Genomic DNA, 26,019 nt, shown 5'->3' on the forward strand with positions numbered 1-26,019 from the left:
CTGGTAACCATCAGTTTGTTTTCTACAGTTAAAAGTCTGTGTTTTTTGTTTTCCTTGTTTTTTCTTTATTTGTTTTGTTTCTTGGATTCCACAGGAGTGAAATCATGTGGTATTTGTCTTTCTCTGATTTAGTTCACTTAGCATTAAACACTCTAGATTCATCCATGTTACTGCAAATGGCAACATTTCATTCTTTTTTATGACTGAGTGTGTGTGTGTGTGTGTGTGTGTGTGTGTATATATACATATATATATGTATATGTATAATATCCATATCATATCTTCTTTATCCATTGATCTATGGATCAACACTTGAGTTGTTTCCATATCTTGGCTATTATAAATAATGCTGCATTAATCATAGGGATGCAGATATCTTTTTGAATTAGTGTATTCATTTTCTTTGGGTAAATACCCAGTAGTGGAGTTTCTAGATCATATGGTAGTTCTATTTTTTTGTTTTTGGGAAACCTCTGTACTGTTTTCCACAGTGGCTACACCAGTTTGCATTCCTACCAGCAGTGCACCAGGGTTCCTTTTTCTTGACATCCTTTTTAACACTTGTTTCTTATGTTTTTTATTTTAACCATTCTGACAGGTGTGAGGTGATACCTCATTGTAGTTTTGATTTGCATTTCCCTGATGATTTATGATGTTGAGCATCTTTTAATGTGTCTGTTGGCCATCTGTATGTCTTCTTTGGAACAAATGTCTCTTCATGTCTTCCGCCCATTTTTTAATTGGATTATGTTTTTTGGTGTTGAGTTGTAGAAGTTATTTATATATATTTGGATACCAACCCTTTATCAGGTATGATATTTGCAAATATCTTCTCCCATTAAGTACATTGCATTCTAGTTTTGTTGATTGTTTCCTTCCTGTGCAGGAATTTTGTTGTTACGGCCAATGTCAGCAACATTACTGCCTATGCTCTCTTCAGGGATTTTTATGGTTTCAGGTCTCAAATTTAGGTCTTTAATCCATTTTGAGTTTCTTTTTGTGTATGGTGAAAGAAACTGGTCAAGTTTCGTTCTTTTGCATGTGGCTGTCCAGTTTTCCCAGCACCATTTGTTGAAGAGACTGCTTCCTATTGAACATTCATTCCTCCCTTGTCAGTTAATTGACCATATAATTGTGGGTTGATTTTTGGGTTTTCTGCTCTATTCCATTGATCATTGTATCTATTTTTATGACTGAACCATAGTATTTTGATTACTACTGCTTTGTAATATAACTTGAAATCTGGAATTCTTGTAATATTACTTGATATTTCCAGGGTTTTTTTTTCTTTTTCAAGATTGCTTTGGATTTTTGAGATCTTTTGTGGTTCCATACAAATTTTAGGATTGTTTGTTCTAGTTCTATGAAAAATGCTGTTGCTATTTTGATAGGGATTGCATTAAATCTGTAGATTGCTTTGGGTTGTATACACATTTTAACAGTATTTATTCTTCCAATCCATGAGCATATATCTTTACATTTCTTTGTGTCATCTTCTTTTTCTTTCATCAGTGTTTTATAGTGTTCAGAGTATGGGTCTTTTAGCTCTTTGGTTGTTTATTCCTAGATATTTTATTGTTTTGGTGCAATTGTAAATGGAATTTTTTTTCTTTTTTAAAATTCTTATTTCTGAGAGAGAGAGAGAGAAAGAGAGAGAGAGCATGAGTGGGGTAGGGGCAGAGGGAGAGGGAGACACAGATTCTGAAGCAGGCTCTAGGCTCTGAGCTGTCAGCACAGAGCCTGACATGGGGCTCAAACCCACAAACTGTGAGATCATGATCTGAGCTGAAGTCAGACGTTTAACAGACTGAGCCACCCAGGTGCCCCTGGAATTTTTTTCTTTATTTCACTTTCTGCTGCCTCATTATTAGTATATAGGAATACAACAGATTTCTGTATCTTGATTTTTGTATCCTGCGATTTCACTGAATTCATTTATCAGTTCTAGTAGGTTTTTTGGTGGAGTCTACATATATATTGTATGTCGTCTACTTCTTCCTTGCAAATTTGGATGCCTTTATTTATGTTGTCTAATTGATGTGGCTAGGACTTGCAGTACTATGTTGAATAAAAGTGCTAAGAATGGACATCGTTGTCTTGTTCCTGACCTTAGGGGGAAAAGCTCTCAGATTTTCCCCATTGAGTATGATGTTGGCTGTGGGTTTTCATATAAAGGTCTTTATTATGTTGAGATGTGTTCTCTCTAGGCCTACTTTGCAGAGAGTTTTTATCATGAATGAATGTTGTATTTTGTCAAACACTTTTTCTACACCTATTGAAATGATCATATGGTTTTAACTATTTCTTTTATTGATGCTATGTATCACATTGATTGCTTTGCAAATATTGAACCACTCTTGTATCCCAGTTTTAAATCCCACTTAATTGTGGTATCTGATTTTTTTAATACACTGTTGAATTTGGTTTGCTAATATTTTGTTGAGGATTTTGCATCTGTATTTGTGAGAGATACTGGCCTGTAGTTCTCTTTTTTTGTGTGTGGTATCTTTATCTAGTTTTGGTATCAAGGTGATACTGGTCTCATAGAATAAATTTGAAAGTTTTCCTTCCTCTTGAATTTTTTGGAATAGTTTGAGAAGAATGGTATTATCTCTTCTTTATATGTTTGGTAGAATTCACTGTGAAGCCATCAGGTCCTGGACTTTTGTTTGGGGGGAGTTCTGATTATTGTTTCAATTTAATTGCTGGTGATTGATGTGTTCAAATTTTCTATTTTTTCTTGCTTTAGCTTTGGTAGGTTATTTGTTTCTAGATATTTATCCATTTCTTCTAAGCTGTCTATTGGCATCTAGCTTTTCATTATATTGTTACAATTGTTTGTATTTCTGTGATGTTATTTATCCTCTTGCATTAGTAATTTTCTTTATTTGGGTTCTGTATTTTTTTTTTTTTTTTTTTTTTTTAGTGAGTCTTGCTAGAGGTTTATCAGTTTTATCCATCTTTTCAAAGAATCATCTCCTGGTTTCATTGATCTGTTGTATTGATTTTTTAGTTTCTAGATCATTGATTTCTGCTCTAATCTTCATTATTTCTTTCCTTCTGCTGGTTTGGGGTTTTGTTTGTTCTTCTGTTTTTAGCTTCTTTAGATGTAAGGTTAGGTCTTAGCTCTTAAGATTTTTCCTGCTTCTTGAGGTAGACTTTTATTGCTATAAACTTCCGTCTTAGAACCACTTTTGTTGCATCTCAAATATTTGGGACTCTTGTGTTTTCACTTTCATTTGTTTCCATATAATTTTTTATTTGCTTTTTGATTTCTTGGTTGACTCATTCATTATTTAATAACATGTTAATTAACATCCATGTTATTTGTGGTCTTTCCAGATTTTTTCTTGTGGTTATAGCATTGTGGTCAGAAAAGATGTAGGTATAATTTTGATTTCTTGCATTTGTTGAGACTTTTGTGGCCTCATATGTGATCTATTGTGGAGAATGTTCCACGTGTACTTGACAAGAGTGTGTATTCTGCTGTTTGAGGATGGAATGTTCTGATGTATCTGCTAAATCCATCTGGTTCATTGTATCATTCAAAGCTGTTGTTTTCATGTTGATTTTCTGTTTAGATGATCTGCTCATTGATGTAAGTGGGGTGTTAAGTTCCCTACTATTATATTATTACCAACTAGTTCCTTTATGTTTGTTATTAACCATTTTGTGTATTTGGGTGCTTCTGTGTTTGGTGAATAAATAAGTACAATTATTATATCTTCGTGATGGATTGTCCCCTTTCTTATCCTTCTTTGTCTCTTGTTACAGTCTTTGTTTTAAAGTCCAATATGTCCTATATAAGTATAGCTACCTTTTGGCATCCATTTACATCATAAATGTTTCTCCATCCTCTCACTTCCAATCTGCAGGTCTCTTGTCAGCCTGAGATTGGTCTTTTGTAGGCAGCATATAGATGGATCTTTTTTTTTTTTTTTTTTGTAATGCATTCTGTCATCTTGTGTTTTTTTGACTGGAATGTTCAGTTTACATTCAAAGCAATTATTGATAGATATGTTTTTATTGCCATTTTGTTACTTGGTTTGTGGTTGTTTCTATAGATGTTCTTTGATCCTTTCTTGCTCTCTTTCATGTTTTGTTGGCTTTCCTTAATACTTGGATTCCTTTCTCTTTATTTTTTTTTCATATATATTACTGGCTTTTGATTTGTGGTTATCATTAGGTTTGTATATAATGTCTTCTGCATATAGCAGTCTATGTTAAGTTGATGGTCACTTAAGCTTAAGCCCATTTTTTACTCTTCTTCCCTTCTACGTTTTTAGGTGTATGGTGTCCTATTTTGCATCCTTTTATTTTATGAATTCTTTGACTGATTTACAGAAATACTTATTTTTTACTGTTTTTGTGTTTTTTATTTTTCATACTCTCACTTATGGTCTTTCTTTCCACTCAAAGTTTCCCTTTTACTATTTCTTGGAGGTCAGGTTTAGTGGTCATAACCTCCTTCAGTTTTGTTTGCCTGAAAAACTCTTTATCCTTCCTTCTCTTCTGAATGATAGCCTTGCTAGATAGAGTATTCCGGGCCTTAAATGTTTCCCTTCAGCACTTTGCTGTCTGGAAGAATGTGGCATGATATATTCAATGTTTCTGCTGAAAAATCCACTTATAGCCTTATGGGGTTTCACTTGTATGTAACAGTTTCTTTTCTCTGGCTGCTTCCAAAAATTTTTTTATCACGACTTTTTGCCATTTTAATTACTATGTGTCTTGGTGTGGACCTCCTTGCATTGAATTTTGTTGGGGGCGGAATCTCTGTGCCTCCTGGATCTGGATATCTGTGTCCTTCCCTAGATTATGGAAGTTTTCAGCTACTATTTCTTCAAATAAATTTTCTGCCTCCTTATTTGTCTCTTCTTCTGGGATCCCTACCATGTGGATGTTCTGACTTGATGGAGTCAGAATTCTCTATGACTATTATCAATTTACACAATTTTCTTTCATCACTTTTGCTCAGCTTGGTTATTTTCCATTATTCTGTTTTCCAGGTCATTAACTCATTCCTCTGCTTCATCTAGCCTGCTGTTTATTTCATCAAGTGTATTTTTAATTTCATTTATTTTGTTCTTGATATCTGATTGGTTTTTTCTCTCTTTGTTAAGGGTCACACTGATGTCCTCCACTCTTAAGTTCACTGAGTATCTTTGTGACCATTACTTTAAATTCTCTTTCCACTTAAATTCTCTTACATTGATTTCACTTTGGTCTCTTTCTGCGGTTTGGTCCTGATCTTTCATTTGAGAGATGTTTCTCTGTCTCCTCCTTTTGTTTAACTCTCTATGTCTGTTTCTCTTTTAGGAAAGTCACCTACTTCTCTTGCTCTTAATGACAATAGCCTTATAAAGAAGAATTCCTATAGTGCCCTGAAGTGCATTGTCCCCTCTTCCTCAGGACCTGGTGCTTCAAAAACATATCTCCTATGTGTGTTGTGTGTGCTCTCCTGTTGAGCCCTGGCCTCTTTTTCCTTCAGTCCAATTGTCTATGGAGGCTCTCTTTGCCTGTTGTGGGCCATGAGGTGTGCAGTGGTCTGTTTGCAAAATGAGACCAGCCCTCCATGCTGCTGGAAGTGACGTTTTGCAAAATATGTGGTTCAGGAGATGTGTTAACAAGGTGTGCGCTCATCTTTACGGGGAGGGGGCTTGCAGCACCAGGACTGAGGAGAGAGTGTGATTGGGAAGGACAGACCCAGAAAAGCCTGGGGGATTGGGGCTTGATGCAAGCAATTTAGGTAAGGAGTATCTGGGCTGTTCTCTTTCCCACAGGTGGCCGTCGTTTATGCTGGGGTTGGGGGAGGAAATGGCTTCTGCCAGCTCCTTTTTTCCTGGAAAGGTCTCCCTGTGCTTCCCGTCTCTCTAGGCCACACTCTGAGATGAGCAAATCGCTCTTCCTCCCATCTGCCCCTGGTGTTTCTCAAACTGCTGATTCTACACAGTATGTGTACAGCCTGTTTGTTATGCTGTCCCTTTAGGGGAGGGAACTCTGTTTCTTAGCACCCTCCAGTCTCTCCCAGAGCCAAGCCTGATGATTTTTAAATTCTAGGCTAAGCTCCACTGGTTTTAAGAACTCAGGAAATTCAGCCCCTCTCATATTCAAAGGCAAATATCCCTAGAGTGAAAGTCTGTTTTCTTCCCTTCTCAGTGTCATCGGCTCTCTCTCTACCACAGACAGCCATGGTCTATTTTACTTCTAGACCACATCTTTGCCATTCCTACCTTCTTCAATGTGGCCTCTAGTTGTGGAGTTTGTTCTGGCAGTCTCTGGATTGTTTTCTGGGTTATTTATGCTGATATGGGTGTTATCTAGTTGGATCCGTGAGACAAGGCAAACTTAGTGTCCTCCTACTCCAACATCTTCCCAGACCTCTGGGTATTAATTTTGTATCCTTCAATTTTACTGAATTCATTTATTAATTCTAGTAGTTTATTGGTGGATCTTAAGGATTCATGTCATCTGCAAATAGTGACAGTTTAACTTCTTTACCAATATGGATGCCTCTTTTTTATTTTTGTTGTCTGCTTGCTATAACCAGGACTTTAATACTGTGTTGAATAAAAGTGACAGTGGGCATCCTTGTCTCATAATTTTAGAGCAAAATTCTGTTTTTTGATGTGTCATGTTGGGGTTCGGGAGTGAACAGTCAAGAAACAATTCTTGAGATGTCTTTGGTACAAAAAGGGTTGTTGTAGCTGCTCTGAGGTCATGAGGAGTAACATACTTTCAAGTTGGGAGGGGGTTAGGGATAGGAGAAGTTTTTAAGGAATTTGGACCTTGAGGAGCTAGCTGTTGCTATGAAAAGGTCATTTACTACTGTCTAGTAAACTGTTAGTCATGAGACTTTTCAGATGTATATCAGTGGGCCATATTTTTGGAAAATGATTGGTAACATATATCTTGAGGAGTAAACAAAGTTTCCAAGGGGATTTTTACAGGATCCTGGAGGTCCAGCTAATGTCAAGCTAAGGTTGCCTTTTTCCTCTAGCAAAGATTAACATGAAGGCAGCTAAGCTCCTTGAGAAAAGGTCACTCTACCTGTCTTAAGTACTTGTTAAAAATTTTTAAAAAAATTTTTTCCTATATTTCTTTTGCCTTTGTTCTCCACATCATTTTTCACCACTGAATGTGATGTTAGCTATGGATTTGTCATATATATCCTTTGTTAAGTTGAGGTATGTTCCTTTTAAACCCACTGTTGAGGTTTTTTTGGTTTTTTTTTTAATGTTTACTTATTTTGAGAGAAACAGGGAGAGAGAGCGTGCATGAGTAGGGGCAGGGGCAGAGAGAGAAGTGAGAGAATCCCAAGCAGGCTGCCTATTGTCAGCACAGAGCCTGACATGGGGCTCAATCCCACAAACTATAAGGTATGAACTGAGCTGAAATCAAGAGTCAGGCACTTAACCGACTGAGCCAACCCAGGTGCCACTTTTGAGAGTTTTTTAAATGAATTGATGTTGTACTTTGTCAAATGCTTTTTCTGCATCTATTGAGATGCAGATGATGATATGATCATATGATTTTTATGTTTTATTGATATAGTGTATCATGTTTATTGATTTGTGAATATTGAACCATCCTTGCAGCCCCAGAATAAATTCCAATTGATTGTGGTGAATGATTTTTTTTTTTTTTTATATGCAACATGTCACAAATTAGAATGAGATTCTTGTGCAGGGGCCATGATAATCTCTGTATCATTCCCATGTTAGTAGATGTGCTGTTGAAGTGAGCATGGTGAATGATCCTTTATCATCTAGATGAATGCAATTTGTTAATATTTTGTGGAGGATTTTTTGTATCTATGTACATCAGGGATATTTGCCTGTAGGTTTTTTTTTTTTTTTTTTTTTTTTTTTTTTTTTTTTTTGTGGTGTCTTTGGCTTTGGTGTCAGGGTGATTTCTGGCTTCATAGAATAAACTTGGAAGCTTTCCTTACTCTTCTATTTTTTGGAATAGTTTGAAGAGAATAGGTATAAAGTCTTCTTTAAATGGTATAGTTCACCTGTGAAGCCATCTGGTCCTGGACTTTTATTTTTTTGGTAGTTTTTTGAAAACCAATTCATTTTTGTTATTAGTCATTGGTCTCTTCAGGTTTTCTATTTCCTTCTGATTGAATTTTGGAAGATTGTATGTTTCTAGGAATTTATCCATTTCTTCTGGGTTTTCCAATTTGTTGGCACATACTTTTTCACAATGTTTTCTTTATAACCCTTTGTATTTCTGTGCTGTTAGTTGTTACTTCTCTTTTTTTACTTATTTGGGTCTTTCTCTTCTTTTCTTGATGAGTCTGGCTAAGGGTTTATCAATTTTATCTTTTCAAGGAACCAGCTCTTTTCATTAATTTTTTTCTATTTTTTTGTCTCTATACCTTTATTTCTGTTCTTATCTTTATTATTTTCTCCCATCTACTAACCTTGGGCTTTATTTGTTTTGTTTTTCTAGTTCCTTTAGGTGTAATGTTAGGTTGTTTGAGATTGTTTCTTGAGGTAGGCCTGTATTGTTATAAATTGCCCTTTTAGAACTGCTTTTTGCTGCATCCCAAAGGTTTTGGATCATTGTATTTTCATTTTCCTTTGTTTTCATGTATTTTTATAACTTTTTTGATTACTTCATCGACCTTTCGGTTGTTAGTATCATGTTTTTTAGCCTCCACATGATTGTGTTTTTTTCCTGTGATTGATTTCTATTTTCATACTGCTGTGGTCAGAAAAGATGCATGATATGGTTTCAATCTTCTTAAATTTACCACCACTTTGGAGCCTAACATGTGTTCTGTTATGGAGAATGTTCCAGATGTACTTGAAAAGAATGTCTGTTCTCTTGTTTTTGTATGGAATGTTTGTGTAGATCTTTTATGTCCACCTGGTCTAATGTTTTACTCAAAGACAGTTTCCTTATTGATTTTTCTTCCTGGATGATCTATCCATTGATGTAAGTGGCTGTTGTTTTTTTTAAGATTTTTTCTTTTTAATTTTTTATCAGAGAGTGTGTGGCGGGGGGGGGGGGGGGGGGAGGTGGGCAGAGGGAGAGAGAGAGAGAGAAAGAGAATCTTAAGCAGGTTCCACACTCAGCCAAAAGTCCAACGTGGTGCTTGATCCCATGACCCTGGGATCATGACCTGAGCTGAAATCAAGAGTTGGATGCTCAAGTGACTGAGTCACCCAGGGGCCCTGATGTAACTGGGGTTTTCACGTTCCCTAGTATTACATTACCAATTTATCTCTTTACATCTGTTAATATTTGCTTTATATATTTAGGTAATCCAATGTTGGATGCATAGATATTTACAATTTTTAGCTCCTCTTGTTGGATTGATTCCTTCACTGTTATGTAATGCCCTTCTTTGTCTCTTCTTACAGTTTTTGTTTTAAAATTTATTTTATCTCGGGCACCTGGGTGGCTCAGTTGGGTGGTTAAGTGTCCAACTTTGGCTCAGGTCATGATCTCACAGTTCATGGGTTCAAGCCTGCTTCAGGCTTTGTGCTGACAGCTCAGAGCCTGGAGCCTGCTTCAGATTCTGTGTCTCGTTCTCTCTCTGCCTCTCCCCTGCTCTCTCTCTCTCAAAAACAAACATTGAAAAAAATTAAAAACAAGAAGTTTACTTTTTCTGATAGAAATACGGCTTTTTTTTTTTTCACATCCATTTGCATGCTGTTTTTTCACTTTCAATCTGTATGCATCTTTAGGTGTGAGGTTGAGTGTCTTGTAGCCAGCAACATATAGACGGTTTATGTGTGTGCTTTTTTAAATCAATTCCACCGCCCTATGTGTTTTGATTGGAGGATTCAGGCCATTTACATTTAATTACTGGTCAGTAAACTTATTGCCATTTTGTTTTCTGGTTGTTTTTGTGGTCTTTCTCTGATCCTTTATTCTCTTGCTTTCTTTTATTGTGCTTGATGATTTCTGTAGTGTTAGGTTTGGTTTTCTCTTTAATTTTTGTGCATCTGTTCAATGTTTTGAGCTTCTGGTTACCATGAGGTTCATATATAACATCTTAAGCTTATAGCACTGTGTATTATGTTCATCGTCATTTTTTAGAATGTTCAAGAACATTCTATATGTGGGTGTCCTGTACAGCCTGAATGAAAGCACATCTATCCAGAAACAGAATGTAGTTCTTTCCTTTTGCCAAGCACCCCTCAAATAATTCTCAAAATAACCCCCCAAATAAGGTCACAGGGCAAGGACCAGGACTAGAGCTCGGATCTTTTAAATGTCAGCTTTGGGATATTTCTGTAACATGTAAAGTGAGAGGTAGGGAAGATGAAGGTCTAAGGGAATATTTAGTAAGTATCTCCTATGTACTACTTCCGTAATTTCAAAGACATCTGATAACTGCTATGTAAGACAAGACATATTTTATTACCCCATTTTAATAGATGGGGAAATTAAAGCTCAGGAAGGTTAAATACACCTTAAAGCCATTGTGTAGTATTAGAGCTGAACTATCAATTCTATATTGACTACTAGATGACTATAATTGACCATCTTCTACCCTCTATACCAGGGGTCAGCAAACTTATTCTGTAAAAGGCCAGACAGTAAATATTTTAGGCTTTGTTGGCCAGCAGTTTCTACTGCAACTATTCAGCTTTACTATTGTGTGATGGCAGCTACTAAAAGATATAAAACGAATGAGCATGGCTGTGTTCCCATGAAACTTTACTTGCTGTAATTTGAGATTCATATAATGTTCAGGTCACAAAATATTTTTTCAACCATACAAAAATATGAAATGCATTCTTCCTCACAGTCCACACCAAAGTGAGGTTCTCCAGTGCCGGTTTCAAACATTCCTTTACGGGGTTAGGAAAGACGTGGAAAAGAGAATGGAATAGGTTCTCTTCTGGATGCTACATGACCGAGGGGGTTGTTGTCGCATAACCCCTCAAATTGTGTAGGAGCAATATGCAGTTAACTATCTTGTCCCAATGCTAAATGTCCTTTTTCCTATCTTTCAAATTAAACTGTAGGCTCATTTAGGAAAGAGGACTATCTTATTTTAAAATCTTCAATGTTTTTAAAAATTTTAATTAATGTTTATTTTTGAGAGAGAGAGACAGAGTGTGAGCAGGGGAAGGGCACAGAGAGAGGGAGACACCGAATCTGAAGCAGGCTCCAGGCTCTGAGCTGTAAGCACAGAGCCCGACGTGGGACTTGAACTCACAAACCGTGAGATCAGGACCTGAGCCGAAGTTGGATGCTTAACCAACTGAGCCACCCAGGTGCCCCAACTCCTTTAACGTTTAATAGTCTATGTATAGTAGATGCTCAGTATTCAGTCATAAATATTAGATGCTGCCAAATACTAAACTATTTCATTCATAGATTCTTTAGTCGATAGGCCCAATGTATAAGCAGTTCAATGGATGAAAAATATTGTAGCAGGCCATATCTATCATTTAACAACATTACCTTCTCCTTTTAATTTAGTGTAAGGGACAATTGTGAAAAATATTTCTTGGCTATACCTTTTTTTGTTCCAGTAGAGTTATCTGCTTGGGAATATTAAGTCTGACATTCGTTCTTCCCCTAGAACCACTTTGGTGATCTGGACGGTGGCCACTACACTGCTTTCTGCAAGAACTCAGTGACCCAGGCCTGGTATAGCTTTGATGACACACGAGTCAGTGAGATTCCAGATACTTCAGTGCAAACTGCTACAGCCTATCTCCTGTTCTACAGTTGCCAGCCCTTTTCTATACCTATAAAAAAGTGCAAGAGCTAGGAAAATGGTGCAAAACTGCAGAACTGAAAACTGCAAAACAAGCAATCAGAAACTGGTACTTCAGGTTTGCTTTGTCATTAAACTCTTGCAATTTACTTACATCCAACATAATTTTCACTCTTTCTACTGTATTATGCACTTTTTTATATGATAAGCCTCTAGCAGAGAAGAGAGGTCCTGGCCTCCTGAAAAAGGCAGCACGACGAAATGCTAATGGATGGGGGCCTGCAAAGCACAGCAAAGTATGTATTAATTTCAGGTTTCAAAATTCAATGTCTATTAGGATGGATATTTTTAAACCTAAAATACCTCAATTATATATATGCAACAAAGTATTCTCCAAAGATACTTCATGGAGCTAAACAAAGTAAGTTTTGTTCAAGTGGCTCTGTGACCTTATGATTTGGAAATATTTCATTGATGTGATAATTTAGCCAAGAACTCTAAGATTCTTAGACCAACTGCAGAATATGAAAAGATGCCAACCTCAGGATTCAAGACTCCTCTTTACTCATAGTGGCATCTTTCAGAAGCAACTTCTAGAATCATATTTTTATATGGGGAGTTTTTACTGACTTCATCTATAGCACCTGAGTCTGAGGTAAATAATACATTCTCAGCTCCTCTCTTTTAATACATCACTTTGCAAAGATGTGGTTCTTAATACAGTTTATTCTGTAGTCATTCCCGATCCCTATCCCTTTTAATTTTAATCCTGATTCCCAACTCTTGAGAATTCTAAATAAGTGCTTTATGCAGTTCTGGGTCAAGTTGAAGGAAGAGTAAAATCAAGTCCTAATACAACAGGATAAGTGAACTAAATTTTAAGTCACATAGTAGGATAAAATGTGTGTGTATATAAAATGGTTTGATAAAAAAAGACAGAACACTTACAGGGTTTTAAATTATTTTTCTCATTAAGATTTTAATGTAGGTGTAAATGAAAATTCTCATTTTAAAAAATTAAAGAAAAGTTTCCATTTATTTTTTAGAATAAAGATTTAGTGCACAAATACAGCCCAAAGCCAACAAAAAAATAGCTTTGCCCTGTCATTTCCCTAAGAAAGCACTGCAGTTACTCAGAATAGGCCAAAAGAAAAAGGAAAAACAAACAGTCCTCTGAGTTCTAGGCTTCACACAAGGACCACGTTATTATACTATGTACATTGATTTGATGTGCAAGTGTGCAATAAATATATACACATACATTCCTATCTGCTTTACATCATTCTAGAGTATTCATAGATCAAGCTGGGATTTAGAAATGTGAAAAGGCCATAACAGTGAAAAGGAAAAGAAAGGATATAATGGTTTTTAGACCAGGAGAAGAATAATGCTTAGCTAATTATTTTAACTTTGGAGCAAACTATAAAGGTTTTGAAATAAATGGTACCTGTAAGGAGTGCTTAACTGCAATACTCGTTAAATATTAGTCAGTTTTTCGATAATGGCACTGACCTAAAGTATATGGTGATAGTAACACAGCTCCCACGGTCTTAGAATTCCTCTAAATGGCCAGCTGTATTTATCCAGTATCTTTATAAGCATGTCAAGAGTTGTGTTGCTCAGCTTCTTAAAAGATAACTAGCTTAGAACCTATTTCTCCTTACGTGGCTACATCAGTTGCTCGTGGTCCCAATGAAGTATAAAAGAGGATATAAGCTGCCGAAGACTTCACAGAAGAAATGGAGATATCAGAAACTTCATGATCATCAAATTTAAACCACCGCTGTCTTGCTGCATTTTTACAATAGGCAGTGTAGTGGCCTCCATCCAGCCCACCATAGTGATTCTGTGCCAAACAAGATAGAAAATCAGTTCAAACTGAAATTATTGTCATATTTTAAATACTTCAAAGCTTTATGTTATTTTCCTATGAGGTTAAGGAACCACATGAAACTCTTATTTTTATAGTTTGCTTAGAAAAAGAGAAAGGATTTAGTTCCAACAAGATACTTACTGAAACAGAAAACAAATTATATTTCTTCAAATTGTTCTTTGGACCAATAACATACTGTGACAAGTCAAGATTCTCTAATGGGAAATCCACAGAGGTCTGTAGTTTCTGCTTCCACCTGCCATCGTAGGAAAAACTGTAGAGTGAAACAGGATAGCAATTAAACTGAGAGACCACAAACACTGGAAAGACTTGAATTCATTCATTAATGTTCTAGATTTGTAGCTGAGACCAGAAAATCCATTTCAAACACACTCAGAATTTCAGTGGTGGAGGGACCTGGAAAGACATTTGGCTTCATTTCCACTTTACAAATGAGAAAATGAAGGTATGAGCAGATATGAAATGACCTGCCCTCAGTCAAACAGCTAAGGTGGTGGAGACAGAGCCACACCTGGGTCCCTTGACCCGTAGGCCAGCGACAACTGTTCGATGAGTCTTCTGCAAAGGTAAAAAGTTATGAAGACCCAGGTTTATAATGCTAACTACCATACGAGTACAGAGGAAAGACTAAGGAGGGCTGCTCTAGCTGTTAAGACTGTACTTTTGGGGAAACTGAAGCTGGAAATCATAAGCACACAGACTACACAGGGATCCCCTGCTTTTCAAAAGCTGGTGTTACGCCACTTCATTTTTACAAGACTTCCATGAGTACCTGTTTTAGCTACCTAAAAGAAATCCAAAGAAGGTTTCTGCTTTTAAGAAAAAAGGTGAAAAGGGGAAAGCAGCACTGGGCAGCGTTTGTTTGCAGTAGGCTGCTGGAGGCAGCAGGCACCCTGCTGAGTAGATAAAGTGGCATCACCATGCTCCTTCCCAGAATACTCAGTGTCAAGCTGCCACAGCTTTGAATTGTCTGCCCGTACCTGTGTTTTATCTTGATCTGTTTTGTGCATCTGTTAAGCAAGATGTGTCCTAAGGTATTAGAAAAGTCTAAGAGAAGGTTATTTTGGGGGTCTGGGAATACTGAAAGATTTTCTATATAAATTAATGGTAACTGCTTCTTTGCTTTACACCCTTTTGGCTTATGAAAGATTTCACAGGAACACTCTACTTTTGGATAGCAGGGGAGAATTGTAATGGCATTCCATTATACTGACATACTCTACTCCTTTAAACACCGAAATACTGGTACTTTGGTTGGTGCGATAAGATTATTTCAGAATTAGTTTTCAAAAACTGAATTCTGAACCATTTACATTTTTAGATACCTGTATTCTCCAAAGAATTAATACACAGCACTAGAAATCTTAACATATGTATAATCATTTATAGAATGTTTATCTGTACCTCCACAATCCTCAAGAAGAGAAAAACTGATGGAACAAGTTTCTGGTAGAAAATTTACGTGAGGAATTTGAACACGTCAATATAGAAACTAACAAAAGTAATTGCCTAAGAATTTCCAATAATACAAAATGAAACAAATAATTAAAATAGAAATGCTTCGTTTGAGACAAAAATTACAGCTCTCAATAAAAAGATGAAACTTCCTTTTAAAAAGTTTTTCAAAATAATGATTCATAGTTATCACTCCATGAATGGATTCCATAAAGATAAAAGAATCGAAAGACAACATCTGGGACAGATTTTACAACTCTCTTGCTATTATCCCATCTATTATAGGGCCAGACCTTTTTCACAGGCTAGAAAAATGTGGACAAAAATATCTGCACCCAGCAATGGCATCCTTAACATCTTCTCTTTAAAACTGCATTCTCATTTTCAGCACAGGATTAAATCTTTTCTTAGTTTACAATAAATTTTATTGACTTATCATTTGTATTAGAGTTATCCTGTGTGATTTTATACATTTTCACTTGGATTTTTTATGATGTAAAATTTTATATTTGAAATGCAATAAATTTCACTAATTTTTAAAAGATGAAATGACCTGAAAGTACCGTGTTGTCATTTTGCTGTTCTCGCAAACACTAAAGTAAGGAACTGGAGTCTCCTCATTTCTGCCTTGTTTCCCTAACCAGATAATCTTCCTTTGTAATACACCTTAGCAGGCAATGCAACAAAATGACTTAGAATGAAGTACAACTTAAGACTTCCTTCATCTAAACTGCAGAAAAATGTGTTCCTTTTACCGTTTCAGATGCACTAAAAGCACAGGTGGCAACTTCCAGATCTCTATCTTTTTTAGAGAGTCCCGTCGAGTTCTGCAATGACTGCAGTAAAACCTGTTGTTGTCTGTGAGCTTTTCTTCTTTGGAGAATAATCTAAGGCAGTCCTGGAGGCAAAAACAAGTAGTAGTTAGTCACTAATTCGTTTCTTCAACACAGTATCATTGAGCATCTAATTCAGTAAGTTATTCTGCCAGGTATGAAGGACACAACAGGTAACTAGCAGAAAATAGTTCTGTCATAAAGTTTACGACCTAGTGGGGAGCCCAGAGGGGAGAGCCAACAGTAATCAGTGCAGGGAGTGGTGGGCGCTGCCCATGACAGAGGGAAGCAGGACTGTGCATCCTGAATGCACACAGGAGCCACCTCTGCCTGGTGCCTCAGGAAGTCTTACTGGAAGAAATGACATTCTCAAGGGAGCTAACACTAAAGGTATCAAAAAGCTAGCTAAATCACACTGTTACTGGGTAGAAAACAGGCTATTTATCTGATCCCCACATAGAGCAAATTCTTATAAAAAGGGAATCTAATTAAAGTCAATATGCAATTTTCAAATTAACTTTTAAAATAGAAGTTTTATTTCTTCAAAATACAAACTTTAAAAACATTTATTGATTCTGAAAAGTATTTAAAAATTTTTTTTCTTAAGTTTATTTATTTTGAGAGAAAGGAAGTGTGAGTGGGGGAAGGGCAGAGAGAGAGGGAGAGAGAATCCCAAGCAGCCTCTACTCAGTCAGCACATAGTCCGATGCAGGGCTTGAACTCATGAACTGCAAGATCAAGACCTGAGCTGAAGTCAGATGCTTAACTGACTGAGCCACCCACGTGCCCTAAAATGTTTTTTAAATTTTGTAAGTTAATTTATTTGGAGAGAGAGTGTGCAAGTGGGTGAGGGGACAGAAAGAGAATCCCAAGCAGACTCCACAGTGTCAGCACAGAGCCTGACACGGGGCTCAAAATCACAAACTGTGAGATTATAACCTGAGCTGAAATCAAGAGTTGGATGCTTAACCAACTGAGCCAGCCAGGTGCCCTGAATTCTGAAAGAGTAATTTAAATTTTTTAAAAAATTTTCTAATACACATAAACATAATTAAAACAAAATTTATGTAGGTGTTTTACCTACAAAACATTTATAGGGGCAAAGTACAAACTCTGCTGAATAAAGTCCATCTTTGTATGCATAGAAACAGCATTTATTCAGCAAATCATTTTCTCTCAAACTTACCTGTAATGTACATTTACTTGTAGAAGCTAATGGTAGAGACAAATACATGAAGGCCTCAAATGTCCTAGACTTTTTGTGACAGGTGAGGCACTGTACTGTGGATTTGAACTGACCCTGAAAAAGTGCAACAATAATAGATTCATTGAGCTGCTTATGTTTCTGCCAAGCATGCTCTGCAGCTTTAAAGTCATCAAGGTGATCATTATTTTCTTCTTTATGTCTCTTCCGATTATCAGCCTGGAAATAATATTAAAATTTATATCAATATCTCAAAATCATCATTTAAATAGAAAACTAAAAGAATATATTGAATACACTTTGCAGATTTAGAAACATTTCTGGTTTCTTTCATAAAGGAGTTCTAATCTCATTCAGAGGTAAAAAAAAAAAAAAAAAAAAAAAAAAATTCCAGCCAAAAATCCTCCCCCAAAATCCCACTTTATCAGAAGGGTATGACTTATTTTACTAAACAGAAATTAATAAAATACATTTTTTTTTAGGTGATGGGGATTAAGGAGTGGACTTGTCACCGGGTGTTGAATGAGTGACGTATGGAAATACTGAATCACTTTACTGTACACCTGAAACTAATATTACAATGAATGTTAACTGCAATTCAAATAAAAACTTTAAATAAAAGTATATTTTATTAACTGTTTTTAAGTTGAAATTCTGGTTTTGAAAAGAGAAGACATCCCATACACCGCTGCAAGCTGTTGTCCTAGGCTTGTGGATGGATATACACATATCCTATATATATTCACACATATATCCACACAAAACACGTATTTATACATACACATGTATGTCTGTGTGTATGTATGTATGTTCAATGGTAACAGGGATCCCAAAGGTATTAGAGACATACATGTCTCAACTTTTCACATGAATCCTTTGGTTACATGAGGTAATTCTTATTTTAGAAAAAACTATAAAACTGATAAAACATATACAAAATATATAAATATACAATAATAAAGATGTTCAAGCTCTCTACAGCTAATCTTTTGTAAAATTTATGTTTGGGGCACCTGGATGGCTCAGTTAAACAACTGACTTCGGCTCAGGTCATGATCTCATGGTTCGTGAGCCCCACGTCGGGCTCTGTGTGGGGCTCTGTGCTACAGTGTGGAGCCTGCTTGGGATTCTCTTCCTCTTTCTCTGCCTCTCTCCCACTCAAGCACATGTGCATGCTCTCTCTCTCTCAAAATAAATGAATAAACTTAAAAAAAATATTTATGATTTCACCTTCACATACATGTGGTCACAGAGTATCTCTAACAACTATTTCAACATTTACAATATCTCACAACCTATCATTTTAGTAAGCAAATATAAAAAAATTGTACATACTTTTCAAATATTAGACATATCAGATATATTTGTTTTATAGTTTCTTACCTTAGTACAAAGTCACTAGATTTGAATAAACTACTACTGAACAATCACCAACTATAATTTTATTTTTTTTTAACATGTTACTTATTTAATTTTTGAGAGGGGGAGCACACGTGCACTCAAGGCAGGGAGAGGGGAAGAGGAAGAGAGAATTTTAAGCAGCCTCCACACCCAGTGCAGAGCCTGACATAGGGCTCGATCTAACGGCTGTGAGATCATGACCTAAGCTGAAACCAAGAGTCAATGCTTAACTGACTGGGCCACTCAGGGGCCCTGGCTGAGTGACATTCTAGTGTGTCACACAGTCTAGTGTGTGTGTGTGTGTGTGTGTGTGTGTGTGTGTGTGTGCCGCATTTTTAAAAATCCATTCACCCATGGATGGACACTTGGGTTGCCTCCATGCCTTGGCTATTGTAAATAATGCTGCAATCAACATAGAAGTGCATATATCGTTTTGAATTAGTGTTTTCATTTTCTTTGAGTAAAGACGCAGTATTGGAATTACTGGATCATAAGATAATTCTATTTTTAATTTTTTTTAATTTTAATTTAATTTTTAGTTTTTTAAATTTACTTTTTAATTTTAATTTTTTTTTAATTTACTTTTTGAGGGAGAGAGAGAGACAGAGACAGAGAGAGAGAGACGGAGAGAGTGAGCAGGGGAGGGGCAGAAACAGAATCCCAAGCAGGCTCTGCACTGTCAGCGCAGAGCCCAATGCAGGGCTTGAACTCACGACCATGAGATCATGACCCGAGCCAAAACCAAGAGTTGGATGCTCAACTGACTGAGCCACCCGGGCACCCCAACTATAATTTTAAATTGCTATAAAAATGATCACAGTGTTGAGCAACCTTAAAGAGCCTTTACAACTTAGAAAAATCAAATTTCTTACTTTATTTAGATCTTCATGGAGTCCATCCATTAGGAACAGAAGCAGTTCTTGTGAATCTTGCTGGCTATATCCTGCAAACTGGTCATTGATCTTCCCAATGGTGATTTTAAAGTCTTTTGGACTGATATACCTGTACTGTCCTGTCCACAGGGCTTTCATAATTATGCCAAACTCTTCAGCCACTTCACCTTTATGCCCCAACAAATTTGACCTTTGCAAATAAAATTAGAAAACAGCAATAAAGGAAGTTTTAAAAGGTCAAGGTACAGCAGGTTCTTGAGGTCAACATTAAACTCTTCGTATCTGTAATCCAACACTAAAATGTTTACTTAATCACAGGTTTATTACCAAATATTCATCTGATTCTTACTTTGATTATACCTCGCCAACTGGCTTCTTTTGGGCTGCAAATCCTGTACTGTCTCCTTCTCCTCAACAGGCTCCAGTTTATATGAGGTTCTGCCTTTGCCTACCTGTCCTTTACCAATTAGAGGGGGCTTTTCTCACATATCTTTGCACAGGGGCCATGATTCTCTGTATTGTTCCAATTTTAGTATATGTGCTGCCAAAGCGAGCACTCTCACATTTTTCTTAAAGATATTTTCCCCCCTTCCTAATTTGACTTCTCTCTGGAGCTGGGTGGTAAGAAAGTGTAGTTAGATCGTCCTTCTAATATTATATTGCAAAAAGTATGAAATTTCTTTACCTGTTAATATCGTCCTGGTAACAGTTTCGGTTGAAATAATCGGCCAAATGTGGAGCATTACATAGGCACTGCAGTATTGAGTTCATATAGCAAGTATTTCCTAAATTACGAAGTCCAGTGAGAGCTGGTCCAGATCCTCCAAAAACAGGATTGAGGTTCCGAATCTGAGAAGCAGAAAGCCTTGTGATCTCAGCTTTAGGGTAGCACGTTGGCCTGAGGAAGAAAAAGTGTACATAATGTCTTAAAATGCATGGCATCTAAAATTAAGGTTCATATTACAAATGGCAGTAAACTCCACCATTGGTATCACAGTACACAGTAATCTTGGAAAGAGTTAATAGGTCAAAAGGTACTGGGTCTTACAGGACACTTACTATCTAGGTAACACTGGTTGTATTTTGTGACCCTCCCATGAAACAGTACCTTAACCTCTTATGGGGGGGGTCTATTGTTCTTATACCCGGAGATAGAGTCCCTGGATTCTCATCAACAGGCAGAGACTTCTAGTAGAGAAGGCTCTTTCAAATTCCTTTAAGTAATCCTAGGAAGTTCAGCATTACCAAATGTTGAACTCAACCAGGAGGCCAAACAAAGAATAAAGAATATCTTACAGTGGAATAATCTCAAAAGAGGCAGGGATTATTTGGGTACTATTACCTGAAGTGTAGAGATATGCTGACAAATGTGGTAGACACTAGCCCCAGGTGGCTATTTAAATTTAAAATGAGGGGCGCCAAGGTGGCTCATTCGGTTAAGGTCCAACTCTTGGTTTTGGCTCAGGTCATGATCTCAGTTTGTGGGATTGAGCTGCACGTCAGGCTCTGTGCTGACAGTGTGGAGCCTGTTTAGGATTCTCTCTCTGCCTCTCCCCAACTTGTATGCATATGGTCATGTTCCCTCTCTCTCAAAAAAAATCTTTAAAACCAAAACGAAAACAATCCCCAATGATGATTCAAAAAAGAATTAAATCTTACCAGTTTTAATAGTCAGCCCTAACATAAACCCATTTATTTATATTTCCATCTATCCCCCTGCCCCAAAAAGTAAAGATTACAATAAGCAGATTTGATAATTATCTCCTCACAATCCTACCAATCATAAACCAGGAGCGTTAGAGGGATCACACCAGGAAAACATCTAAACAGAGATATTGATTTGGGAAACTTAATTGAACCTACTGATAACTACTTATAAAGAGAATAGCAGAAATGCAATGAAAAAAAAAGGGAACAGAATAAGGATTAGGAACTGATACCACAATACTTGTTTTAACACTATTTAAGTTTACTCCCACAGTATTCGGCTGAGTTAAAAAAAAAAAAAGTTTGGAATTTGAGAGCTGCAACAAAACAAACTCAACAGTCCTACAGATTATGGTCCTCAAAGAGAGATTTAGGGACCATGGAGATTTATGAAAAACTTCTAGGAGTCTATATCATGCTGCCCTAAAATAAAATAATATATATTCTTTTATACCTACATTAATACGGATTATGATAACCTTCCTGATAAATTTAAGTTAGCACTTGGGATAAAAACCAAGGAATTTAATCCATTCACTTTTCCTCTGTGCTACATAACAATGGCTAGAACAGCCACCCTCAGAAATTTCTGACTTCCTGATCTTAATAAGCTGAAATGTCTAGAGTAGAACTTTTCAAATATAGCAGATTATTCTAGTTCTAAGAGTTAGGATAAACTTACTTATTTTCCCGATTAACTGTTGGAGTTACTGTTGGCTTCCTCTTCTCTTCCTCTTGAATGGCCTGGGTTATATCTGGGGAGGAGTAGGAGCGCTTCAGTTTGGACGGTTCCCTATCCCGCTCAGCAGGAATCTGTGGCTTGGCTTTATGAGTTGGAGGGGTGGCAGGAGGTGCAGATGAAGGAGCCATTTCCGGTGGATACATATGAACAGTGTTGGTGGGTGAATGATAATAACGAAAAGTTCCAGTGATTGGGTCAAGAAACTTAGATAAAAAAGAAACAAAAACAAAAACAAAACAGGTCAAAAAACAATGACCATTACAAACTAAAGAAAATCACTCAAGGGTATTCTATTGCTAAGTTTACTTTTGGATTACAATAATTTGAATAAGATGGTCATAATCACTTCTGTGATTAAACTTCCAAAGAACTTTAGGTATTAGAATAATACACTGCTTCTAAATGACAAAGGCCAGAAATGTTCATATATGGTAGCCAGCATCTCAGATTGGTTATACTGAGAAATCCAATCCTGCTATAATTAGGGGAATGGGCTATGTCCTCCACCATGAAGAAACAGAATTGACTCTGCATTAGAGAAGACATAGAATAAACAAAAAAAGCTTTATAAAAAAGAACACATGACCATGTTATTTATTTATGTGCTAATTTTGAGTTTTACCTTGGCCCAGCCTGAAGGCAGTCCTGGTACGATCCTTCCCATTTCTTCACTTCGTGCTCTTGTCAAAGGTTCTCGAGCCTGGTTTAAAAAAAAAAAAAAAAATCAATTAAATTTTGCCATACACAAACTTAAGCTATTTGTATCAAAAAACCAAAAAACCTGTGTTGGCTGCCCTTAATATTTTTTAAATGAAGTTTAAAAATGAATAACTCTGTATGTTGTCTCAAAGTCCAAATACTGCCACAGCAAGGCGAAGAGGAATGTGTATATGCACAAGCCTATAATGATGATGGTTTTTTAAGTTTCTTTAAAAAACAAAAAACACAGACATTTCCACTGCTAGGTATCAACCCAAAAGAAATGAAACACACAAAGACTTATGTACAAATGCTCACAACAGCATTATTCATAATAGCCCAAAAGAAGCAGAAGCAATCCAAATATCCATTAACTGGTGAATGAATAAAATGTAGTATACCCACATGAGGGAATCCTATTCAGTAAATACAAAGGAATAAACTACAGATACATGGATGAATCTCAAAAAATTATACTAGTTAAAAGCCAAATGCAAAAGACCATATGTATGTACACACACACACACCCACACACACCCACGATTCCATTTATCTGGTATGTCCAGAAGAGACCTAACTATGAAGACAGAGTAGATCATGGTTGCTTGTGGCTTTAGGGTAAGGACAGAGAGTGACTATAATTGGGCACTGAGATCTTTCTGGTGTGATGAAAATGTTCTAAAATGGATTGAGTAAATACTTGCTTCACACCTTTGAACTGAAACCACTAAGCTGTACACTAAAAATGCGTGAATTTTATGGTATGCAAATATTACCTCAATAAAACTCTTAAATAAAAACAAAAGCAAAGGTGTCTTATATAAGACCTAAATATTTCAAAAATTGTGATAAAGTAACACAAAATAAGATTTGTCATTTTAACCATTTTTAAGCGTACAGGTTAGTGGCATTAAGTATATTCTCAGTGTTGTGGAACCAATTTCAAGTTCTTCATCTTGCAAAACTCAAAACTCTGCACCCATTTAAACTCACTTCCATCTACTTGGCAACCACCTTATATAAATGGAATCATACAGTATTTGTCTCTTTGTGACTGGCTTATTTCACTTGCAAAATGTCCTGAAGATTCATCCACGTTGTAGCATGTGTCAGAATTTCCTTCCTTTTTAAAAAGGCTAAATAATACACCATTGTATGTATATATCACATTTGTTTATACATTCATCTGTCAATGGATATTTGGGTTGCTTACATTTCTTGGCTAGTTGGCTATGTGAATAATACTGCTATGAACATAGGTGTGTAAGGTCCTGCTTTCAATTCTTGTGGGTATATACCTAGAAGTAGAATTTCTGGATCATGTAGTAAGGCCTAGGTATTTTCTAATTTATTTTCTAATTTCATAAAATGAGAATACACTGTTGTACTTTAAATAGGAAGACAAACATCTATTCCCTTTTTTTAAAATTTAAAAATAATTTTTTTAAGTTTTATTTATTTATTTTGGGAGAAACAGAGACAGCATGACCGGGGGAGGAGTAGAGAAAGAAAGAAAAAGAGAGAGAGAGAGAGAGAGAGAGAGAGAGAGAGAGAGAGAAAATATCAAGCAAGCTCCACACTGTCAGCACAGAACCCAATGCGGAACTCGAACTCACGAAACCATTAGATCATGACCTGAGCCGAAACAGAGTCAGACGCTTAACCGACTGAGCCACCCAGGTGCCCCACATCTATTCATTCCCTTTAGTATATAAATGGATCAATATGTAAAAATAAACAAAAAACAGCTATAAAAGATAGCAAAGATTTCCTCAGAAAGTAGATCTTAAGATGGAGGATGACAATATGGTAAAGACAACCATGTGGTTATAATCCATGTTTTCCCCCCCCCACCCAATGAACTACTACTCACTTTGTTCCTTTCAGTGTCTTCTGTATTCTCTCTAAAAGTTCCAGTCTTTAGAATTCCACTTTCTGGTTGTCCTTTAATCTTAACAGGCTGTAAAAATTATTAAAATTTTAGAAGTTAAAGAAAACTTTAACTTTCCTCCCATAAAAACTTACCCATCAACCACTAGCTAATACAAGTAAATCCATCCGAATGAAATATAAAAGAAGAAAAAAAGTGACACTTCTGAAAGTTTCTTAGAAAAAAAAAATTTTTTTAAGAGTAGAATCCACACCCAACACAGAGCCCACTGCAGGGCCTGAACTCACAACCCTGAGATCAAGACTTGCGCTGAAATCAAGAGTCAGACACTTAATTGACTGAGCTACCCAGGCACCCAAAGTTTATTTAATTTTATTGTCAAAGTATAGATATTTTTATATATATATAGATTTTTTAACGTTTACTTATTTTTGAGAGAGAGAGAAACTGAGCACAAGCAGAGGAGAGGCAAAGAGAGAGGGAGACACAGAATCGAAAGCAGCTCCAGGATCTGGGCTGTCAGCACAGAGCCTGACGCGGGGCTCAAATCCACGAACCATGAGATCATGACCTAAGTCAAAGTTGGTCTCTTAACCGACTGAGCCACCCAGGTGCCCCTCAAAGTATAGATATTTTTAATTAAAGGTGATACAGCCCATGTGGAATTTCCTGACACTAACGGTAAAGAAGAAAAGAAACTGATGAATCAATGGGGGTGGGCTGCAAATCACAGTGGATTGGGAAGCAAGCACTGATTCCTAATACATGATGCTGGTCATCAGTGTATAGTCACCATGGCCTCTTTTGAACACTATCCTTTTATTGTAATCTCATATGATGTTACCTTCGAAGCAGTCATGTTCTCCCAAAATGAACACCCTGAAGAGAATGAAGAGATAACAGGAGTTTCATACACAATACTCAAAAGTACAAAACCTATTTTATATCCTCTTGGAACCTATCATGAGTTCCTTAAAAATTCACTTTGGTACACTGGGTGGCTAAGTTGGTTAAGCTTCTGACTCTTGATTTCAGCTCAGTACATGATCTCACGGTTTGAGTTTGAGCCCCATGTCAGGCTCTGCACTGTCAGTGGATCCTTGGGATCCTCTCTCTTCCCCTGCCCTCTCTCTGCCCCTCCCCTGCTCTCTCTCTCTCTCAAAAATAAATAAACTTAAAATTTTTTCACTTTAATTTTATAGTTCATTTAAAAATTACAGTAAAGTAAAAACTTCTAAATCTTTGTGATAATTTAATAAAATTTATTTAGAATAAATTATATATGTTACCTACTTTTAAAAGGACCATATAATAAATACAATCTTGTTTTCAATGTGTTATATATCACAGGAAATGTCAAAAACTAATGTGATATTCTTGGGGCTACTTAGATTTGCAGGGCTATTTGGCACCTATATAGTAAATGACCCCAGAAATATGAATGCGTTCAGTTCTTTATGACTGCCTATCTCTAAGTGAAGCAAGACAGAAAGGAAGTAGCTTTGGAATCTCACTGAATATGGGCCCTTAGACAAATTATTTAACCTCCAAGTTTCAATTTTATTTGTAAATTAAATATCTCATGGGCTTATCATTAGAAGGATAAGA

At 36.4% G+C, this 26,019-nt stretch overlaps 2 protein-coding genes, 1 non-coding gene and 1 pseudogene across 4 annotated transcripts in view; 1 reads left to right on the plus strand and 3 right to left on the minus strand.

Moving 5' to 3' along the window:
• USP50 (ubiquitin specific peptidase 50) overlaps positions 1-11,847 on the plus strand; it is a 41,545-nt gene extending 29,698 nt beyond the window's left edge. For both annotated transcript variants that reach the window (XM_019442139.2, XM_019442140.2), the window contains exon 7: positions 11,555-11,847. In XM_019442139.2, coding sequence (XP_019297684.2) covers positions 11,555-11,746 — 192 coding nt within the window. In that variant the 3' untranslated portion in view covers positions 11,747-11,847. The remainder of the gene's footprint in view (positions 1-11,554) is intronic.
• Positions 7,645-7,748, minus strand: LOC128773177 (U6 spliceosomal RNA). The gene has a single exon (XR_008417455.1). It is a non-coding gene; the product is annotated as a U6 spliceosomal RNA (small nuclear RNA).
• Positions 11,848-12,709: 862 nt separating the features above from the next.
• The window catches only part of USP8 (ubiquitin specific peptidase 8), a 76,628-nt gene continuing 63,318 nt past the window's right edge, over positions 12,710-26,019 (minus strand). Inside the window, exons 12-20 of the mRNA XM_019442138.2 lie at positions 24,394-24,480; positions 22,444-22,521; positions 21,762-22,024; positions 20,058-20,270; positions 19,352-19,562; positions 17,061-17,297; positions 15,797-15,939; positions 13,707-13,839; positions 12,710-13,538 (exon numbers count right to left, since the gene is read on the minus strand). Coding sequence (XP_019297683.2) covers positions 13,353-13,538; positions 13,707-13,839; positions 15,797-15,939; positions 17,061-17,297; positions 19,352-19,562; positions 20,058-20,270; positions 21,762-22,024; positions 22,444-22,521; positions 24,394-24,480 — 1,551 coding nt within the window. The 3' untranslated portion in view covers positions 12,710-13,352. The remainder of the gene's footprint in view (positions 13,539-13,706; positions 13,840-15,796; positions 15,940-17,060; positions 17,298-19,351; positions 19,563-20,057; positions 20,271-21,761; positions 22,025-22,443; positions 22,522-24,393; positions 24,481-26,019) is intronic.
• LOC128773180 (U6 spliceosomal RNA) lies at positions 19,837-19,929 on the minus strand (annotated as a pseudogene).

Source organism: Panthera pardus, unplaced genomic scaffold, assembly GCF_024362965.1.
Source record: "Panthera pardus isolate Hobbes unplaced genomic scaffold, ASM2436296v1 HiC_scaffold_24, whole genome shotgun sequence".
Taxonomy (NCBI): domain Eukaryota; kingdom Metazoa; phylum Chordata; class Mammalia; order Carnivora; family Felidae; genus Panthera; species Panthera pardus.